The sequence below is a fragment of the Solanum lycopersicum genome, chromosome 9 (assembly GCF_036512215.1).
Source record: "Solanum lycopersicum chromosome 9, SLM_r2.1".
Classification (NCBI taxonomy): domain Eukaryota; kingdom Viridiplantae; phylum Streptophyta; class Magnoliopsida; order Solanales; family Solanaceae; genus Solanum; species Solanum lycopersicum.
This window is the reverse complement of record NC_090808.1, coordinates 12,692,501-12,700,000: the sequence shown is the minus strand read 5'-3', so window position 1 is coordinate 12,700,000 and position 7,500 is coordinate 12,692,501. Positions and strand designations below refer to the sequence as shown.

The 7,500-nt window shown below is 41.9% G+C and overlaps 1 protein-coding gene across 1 annotated transcript; it reads left to right on the top strand.

Moving 5' to 3' along the window:
* The first annotated feature begins 2,397 nt into the window (after positions 1 to 2,397).
* LOC138338370 (uncharacterized) lies at positions 2,398 to 5,777 on the top strand. Its single transcript, XM_069289326.1, has 5 exons — positions 2,398 to 2,490; positions 2,609 to 2,634; positions 2,939 to 3,069; positions 3,709 to 3,957; positions 5,227 to 5,777. Exons 1-5 carry the CDS (start codon positions 2,398 to 2,400, stop codon positions 5,775 to 5,777), a joined length of 1,050 nt encoding a protein of 349 aa, XP_069145427.1.
* The last annotated feature ends 1,723 nt before the right edge of the window (positions 5,778 to 7,500 follow it).

Genomic DNA, 7,500 nt, shown 5'->3' with positions numbered 1-7,500 from the left:
ATAGTATGAGGAGGATCGGAGTGTCACGTTCCGACACTAGGATACTATGATGAGGATTGGAGTGTCACGTTCCGACACCTGGATAGTAAAGAGAATTAATTTTGAAATATGTTAATATACTCAAATTAATAAACCTATTTACCATATGAGTATGGTATTGAGGCTTGAGTCCTCATGGGTTTACTTCGCGTACTTATTAATGATTATAGTACTTGTTGTTGCTACCTGTTGAGTAATGTAGTTGATTTTATGGTATTATCTGATATATACTATTTTCTATTTTGAGTTGGCCGATGATATCTACTCATTACTTGTGTTTTGTACTTACCCCTACTTGTATGTTTCTTTCTTTATTATTTGTGGAGTGCAGCAAACGTACCGTCGTCTTCAACTCAACCGCAACTCTAGCCAGTCTTCATTACACCAGATTTCAGGGTTAGCTAATGTTTCTAGCTAGGACTGGATCTTCTTCTTAATGTCTGCATGCCTTGATGTTCCGGCATAGGCTAGCTTTTTATTTATTTTAGCTTCCTAGATACTCTTAGATTTAGTAATTTGAAGATAGATGTTCTTATGATGATGACTTCCAGATTTTGGGAATAATGATTGATAAATTTTAGAAGTTATTTGATTGATTTCGGTAATGAGTTTTATGTCTTCCGCATTGTATTTTGTTCAATATGTTTTAAATTATGGGGTTTAGATTGATTGGTTCACAAACATAGTAGGATAAGTGTGGGTGCCACTCGCGGCTCGATTTGGGTCGTGACAAACTTGGTATCAGAGCATTAGGTTCGTTGATCTCATCACACAAGAACGAGTCTAGTAGAGCCTTAAGGAACGGTAGGGGGACGCCTTTACTTTTCTTTGAAAGGCTATAGGATTTAAGGAAAATTCCATTCTATCATTCTTTCGTGCTATTACTTGGATACAATTGGTATCTAGGTGATACAAATTGGTATCTGACCATCTTCACTCTATTTCGCAGATGGTTAGAACTAGAGCAACAACTGTGCCAACACCAACACTGGCAAGACAAGATGCGTCTGAGCCAACCACTGGGGCTGTAGCTCGAAGAGGAGTAGTGGCAAGAAGCCGTGGAAGAGGTCGCGGGAGGACGTCCTCTAGTGGAAGAGGACAAGCACCTAGCCTAGCTAGTACTAGGGATGTGACTCCTCCACCGACTAAGGAAGTAGTAAGAGAGGGTGAGGAAGGGGAGAATGAACAAGTGCAGAATGAGGAATTACCACCCCAACCTACCCCAGAGATGATCAATCAGGTTCTTGCATATCTTCGCGGGTTATCTGATCAGGGCCAGACACCTCCAGTGTTTTCTGCACCTGCACCTCAGGTTCTGGAGGTACAAAATGAAGCTACTGTGGCTCCCCGCATGGATGTCTCATTGGAAATAGGCACGTTTCCTCGGTTGACTACAGGGCCTATAATGACAAGTGATCAGCATGAACTTTTCAGTATGTTCTTGAAATTGAAACCTCTAGTCTTCAAGGGTGCTGAATCTGAGGATGCCTACGATTTTCTGGTTGACTGTCATGAGTTAGTACATAAAATGGGCATAGTGGAACGATTTGGCGTTGAGTTTGTTACCTATCAATTTCAGGGAAATGCAAAAATGTGGTGGCGGTAACCTATTGAGTGTCAACCCGCACAGGCACCACCTATGACTTGGGCGTCGTTCTCTAGCTTGGTTATGAAGAAGTATATCCCCCGGCACTTGAGGGATATGAGTAGAGATGAGTTCTTGAGTTAGATCATGGCAGAATGTTGGTTACTGCGTATGAGGCTAAGTTTCGTGCATTATCTAGGTACGCCACCCAGCTTTGTTTCAGTCCACAAGAGCGGATTCGCCGTTTTATGAAGGGGTTGGGGTCAGAATTCCGTATTTCAGCCTTACAGTTAGCGGCTACAGCAAAATCCTTTCAGGAAATAGTAGACTTCGTGATAGAGGTGGAGGGAGTGAAGCCAGATGACTTCACCATGGCATCGACATCTAAAAGGTTTCATAAGGGAGGTGAGTTTAATTGTTCTTACTCTAGAGGATAGGGTTGAGGAGGTTACTCAGTCCGACAAATTCAGTCCTCACTACAGGCTGTAGCTGGGGTCCACCTCAGACCGGTCAACATTTCTCTGAGTTTGGAGGCTATCCCCAGACTTCATCATTCTCATAGAGACCGATTCTTGAATCCAGAGAGTGTTATGGATGTGGGGAGACTGGACACATTGAGAGGTATTGTCCAAAACAGAATTACAGACCTCCAATAGTCAGAGGTAGAGGTGGTTATGGAAGAGGCCGTCATTCTGGAGGACGTGGTGGTCGAGGTAATGGTGGTCACCAAAACGGCCGGGGTGACGGGCAAACTACAGCCACTACAACACAACATGGTAGGGGCAACGGGCAGACAAGCGATAGGGCATATTGTTACGCTTTCCCTGGGAGATCTGAAGTGGAGAGATTTGATGCTGTCATCACAGGTAATATTTTGGTGTGTGATTGCATGGCTTCTGTATTATTTGATCGTGGATCCACATTTTCATATGTATCTTCTTTATTTGCTACTGGTCTTAATTTACATTGTGAATTGCTTGACAGGCCTTTTCGTGTTTCTACTCTAGTAGGTGAGTTTATGATAGTTGAAAAGGTATATAGGTTTGGTCTGGTTACTTTTGTGGGGAGCAATACTTATATAGATTTGGTTATCCTAGAAATAGTTGATTTCGATGTAATTCTGGGTATTACTTGGCTTTCTCCAAATATTGCGATCTTAGATTGTAATGCAAAAACTGTAACGTTGGCCAAGCCTGGGACAGATCCGTTAGTGTGGGAGGGTGACTACACTTCCACTCTGGTTCGTATCATCTCCTTTCTTCGTGCTAAGGGAATGGTTAGTAAAGGGTGTTTAGCTTTCGTGGTACACCTCAGGGATGATACTACCCATGTACCTTCGATTGAGTCGCTTTTGATAGTCCGTGAGTTTCTGGATGTGTTCCTTAGAGATCTTTCTAATATGCCACAGGATAGAGATATTGACTTCTGCATTGATCTTGAACCGGGTACTGGTCCCATTTCCATACCCCTTGATAGAATGGCTCCCACTGAGTTAAGGGAGTTAAAGTCCCAACTTCAAGAGTTGTTGAGCAAAGGCTTCATTTGACCAAGTGCATCCCCTTGGGGTGCTCCCGTTTTGTTTGTGAAGAAGAAGGATGGAAGTTGTAGGATGTGCATAGACTACAAGCAACTAAATAAAGTAATTGTTAAGAACAAGTATCCTCTTCCTCGCATCGATGATTTGTTCGATCAGTTACATGGTGCTTGTACCTTCTCGAAAATCGATTTGACATCTGGCTATCACCAATTGAAAATACGAGCAACGGATGTGCCCAAGACTGCTTTTTTGACCCGGTATGGGCATTATGAGTTCTTAGTAATGTCTTTTGGGCTTACAAATGCCCCTGCCGCTTTCATGATCTTGATGAATGGGATTTTTAATCCATATCTGGATCTCATTGTCATTGTATTTATTGATGATATATTGGTATACTCAAAGAGCATGAAAGAACATGAGGAGCACTTGAGAATTGTATTGGAAATGTTGGGGGAGAAAAAGCTTTATGCCAAATTCTCCAAGTGAGAGTTTTGGCTAGATTCAGTATCCTTCTTGGGACACTTGTTGTCTAAGGATTGATTGATAGTGGATCCATCTAAGATTGAAGCAGTGAAGAATTGGGAGAGACCTACCAATATTACAGAGGTAAGGAGCTTTGTTGGTTTAAATATCTACTACCGTCTATTTGTCAAGGGATTTTCCTCTATTGCTTCCCGACTGAAAAATTTGACTAAGCAAAGTGTTCCATTTGTATGGTCGGACGAGTGCGAAGAAAACTTTCAGAAGCGCAACAACTTGTTGACTACTGCACAAATTCTTACCTTGCCACTGGAAGGTAAGAATTGCATTGTCTATTGTGATGCATCCTATTCAGGTTTGGGTGCAGTGCTAATGCAAGAGAAGAATGTAATTGCTTATGCTTCGAGGCAATTAAAAGTGCATGAACGTAACTATCCGACCCATTATTTGGAGTTGGCTACGGTAGTGTTTGAATTAAAGCAATGGAGACACTATCTATATGGGGTTAAGTGTGAAGTATACACGGATCATCGTAGCCTACATTATGTCTTTACTCAGAAAGATTTGAATTTGAGACAGAGGAGATGGATGGAACTACTGAAGGACTACGATATCACTATCTTGTATAATCCGGGAAAGGCTAATGTTGTGGCAGACGCCTTAAGTAGAAAGACAAGAAGCATGGGAAGTCTAGCTCAGTTGCAAGTTTCTAGATGTCCATTGGCTAGAGAAGTTCAGACTCTGGCTAACGACTTTATAAGGTTAGAAGTAAATGAGAAGGGAGGATTTTTGGCCTGTGTGGAGGCAAGATCTTCCTTTCTTGACAAGATTAAGGGAAAGTAGGTTAATGATGAGAAACTGATTCGGATCGGAGATAAGGTGTGGCGAGGAGAGGATAAAGAAGCAAAAATCGATGAGGAAGGTGTTTTGAGAATTAAGAGAAGGGTATGTGTACCCTGCGTCGATGATTTGGTCCACACTGTTCTTACAGAGGCTCATAGTTTAAGGTCTTCTATACATCCTGGTGCAACCAAGATGTATCGTGACCTAAAGCAACATTTTTGGTGGAGTAGAATGAAGCGTGACATTGTGGAGTTTGTCGCCAAATGTCCAAATTGTCAGCAAGTAAAGTATGAACACCAGAAGCCTGGAGGAACACTTCAGAGAATGCCCATTCCGGAATGGAAGTGGGAGAGAATCACAATGGACTTCGTGGTTGGTCTTCCAAAGACAATGGGTAAGTTTGACTCTATTTGGGTGATTGTTGATAGGTTAACTAAGTCTGCTCATTTCATTCCGGTTAAGGTGCCTTACAATGCAGAGAAGTTAGCCAAACTGTACATCTTAGAAATGGTTCGATTGCATGGGGTTCCACTCTCCATCATATCAGATAGAGGTACACAGTTTACTTCTATGTTTTGGAAAACATTGCATGCTGAATTGGGTACAAGGTTGGACCTTAGTACTGCATTCCGTCCTCAGACCGATGGTCAGTCCGAGCGAACGATTCAAGTGTTGGAGGATATGCTTCGTGCATGTGTGATAGAATTTGGTGGTCATTGCGATAACTTTCTACACTTAGCAGAATTCTCGTACAATAATAGCTATCACTTAAGTATTGGTATGTCCCCATTTGAGGCAATGTATGAGAGGAGATGTAGGTCTCCCATTGGTTGGTTTGATGCATTTGAGGTTAGACCTTGGGGTACTGACCTTCTGAGGGAATCGTTAGATAAAGTGAAATGCATTCAAGAATTGCTTTTAGCAGCTAAAAGTTGGCCGAAGGAATATGAAGATCGGAAGGTTAGAGACTTGGAGTTTATGGAGGGTGAGCAAGTCTTGCTGAAGGTTTCACCCATGAAAGGGGTGATGCGGTTCGGTAAGCGAGGCAAGCTTAGTCCGATGTATATTGGTTCATTTGAAGTTCTGAAGCGCGTGGGGGAGGTAGCTTATGAATTTGCCTTTCCCCCAGGACTGTCAGGAGTGCATCCGGTATTTGATGTGTCTATGTTGAAAAGATATCATGGGGATGGAAACTACATCATTCATTGGGATTCAGTTCTGCTTGATGATAATTTGTCTTATGAGGAGGAGCCTGGTTCTATTCAAGATAGAAAAGTCCACAAGTTGAGGTAAAGGGAGATTGCATCTATCAAAGTCCAATGGAAGAATTGGCCGGTTGAAGAATCCACTTGGGAGAAGGAGGCTGATATGCAAGAAAGGTACCCACACTTGTTTACAGATTCAGGTACTCCTTTTCGCCCTGGTTTTTGTTTTTGTGATCGTTCGAGGACGAACAATGGGTAAATTGGTATCTATTGTAATGACCTGTTTAGTCATTTTGAGCATGTAGAGTATTTCCTGGTAATAACAGTCTGAGTCGACGGATCCCACGACGAACCGTCATAGTAACGATGGACCGTCGAGGGTGTCTAGTTACAAAAAACATAGAATTCTGAAATTTGGGTACTGAAATGGACTCTCTGAACTTCGCGACGAAATGACAGGACAGACCGTCACAAGCATGACGGGCCGTCACAGACGCTTCAAGGAATTGAGCCTCTAAACTTTGTGACGGAAGCAGCAGGACGGACCGTCGTAGGCACGACGGGCCGTCATAGGCTGCGTAACCCTGACTGGGTCGGATTTCTGTTAAATGCTTTAAGGGGCGTTTTGGACTATTCCTGCTTATAATTATAAAGTTAGTGGTTGAATGTTAATAATTCAATTACTTGGGAGTTAAAAGAGATCACCTTGAAATAATTAGTGGGTTATTTTATCATCTTTTATACTTAATTATATGCTAATTAGGGTAAAAGAACAAGCATTTGAATAAGAAAAATAGTAAGAACAAGAGAGGGAGAACGATCGAGAGAAGAGAGAAACGAAGAGGATAGCAAAGATTTTGAGGACTAGCTTGCTTTATCACGAATTCTTTGGTGGAGGTAGGTTATGGTTATGCTATTTCATATTTAACTCTTAATAGCGAATAATATGTATTGAGTAGTATTGTAAACCCTTCTATATGCTTAATTGTATGCTTTTATGAATGTGATTATATAATTTTGATAAAATAAGCATGATGAGGCTATTGAATCCTAAATCTTGAAAACCTCTGTGTTAATGATGATGCCTTGGTATAAAAGAAGGCTTGATGAACTAAAGGAATAAGGTTAGAGGATCGGGTGTCACGTTCCGGCACCAGGGTTGTAACAGAGGATCGGGTGTCACGTTCCGGCACCAGGATAGAATATGGATCGGGTGTCACGTTCCGGCACCAGGATAGAATATGGATCGGGTGTCACGTACCTACACCAGGATAGAATATGGATGAGAGTGTCACATTCCGATACCAGGATAGTATGATGAGGATCAGAGTGTCACGTTCGGGCACCAGGATAGTATGATGAGGATCAGAGTGTCACGTTCCGACACCAGGATAGTATGATGAGGATCGGAGTATCACGTTCCGACACCAGGATAGTATGATGAGGATCGGAGTGTCACGTTCCGACACCAGGATAGTAAAGAGAATGAATCTTGAGATATGTTAATATACTCAAATTAATGAACCTATTTCCCAAATGAGTATGGTATGGAGGCTTGAGTCCTCATAGGTGTATTTGGCGTACTTACTAATGATTATAGTACTTGTTGTTGCTACCTGTTAAGAAATGTAGTTGATTTTATGGTATTATCTGATATATACTATTTTGAGTTGGCCGATGATACCTACTCAGTACTTGTGTTTTGTACTGACCCCTACTTGTATGTTTCTATCTTTATTATTTGTGGAGTGCAGCAAACGTACCGTCGTCTGTAACTCAACCGCAACTCTAGCTAGTCTTCATTACACCAG

What these genes read in the sequence shown, in the direction of transcription:
- LOC138338370 (XM_069289326.1), top strand. Translation starts at nt 2,398, where the DNA reads ATGGTAGGGGCAACGGGCAGACAAGCGATAGGGCATATTGTTACGCTT. An exon ending in CTGCATTGATCTTGAACCGG is followed by an intron (nt 3,070 to 3,708) that starts GTACTGGTCCCA and finishes ATTGATTGATAG; the next exon opens with TGGATCCATCTAAGATTGAA. An exon ending in TCTTACCTTGCCACTGGAAG is followed by an intron (nt 3,958 to 5,226) that starts GTAAGAATTGCA and finishes TACACTTAGCAG; the next exon opens with AATTCTCGTACAATAATAGC.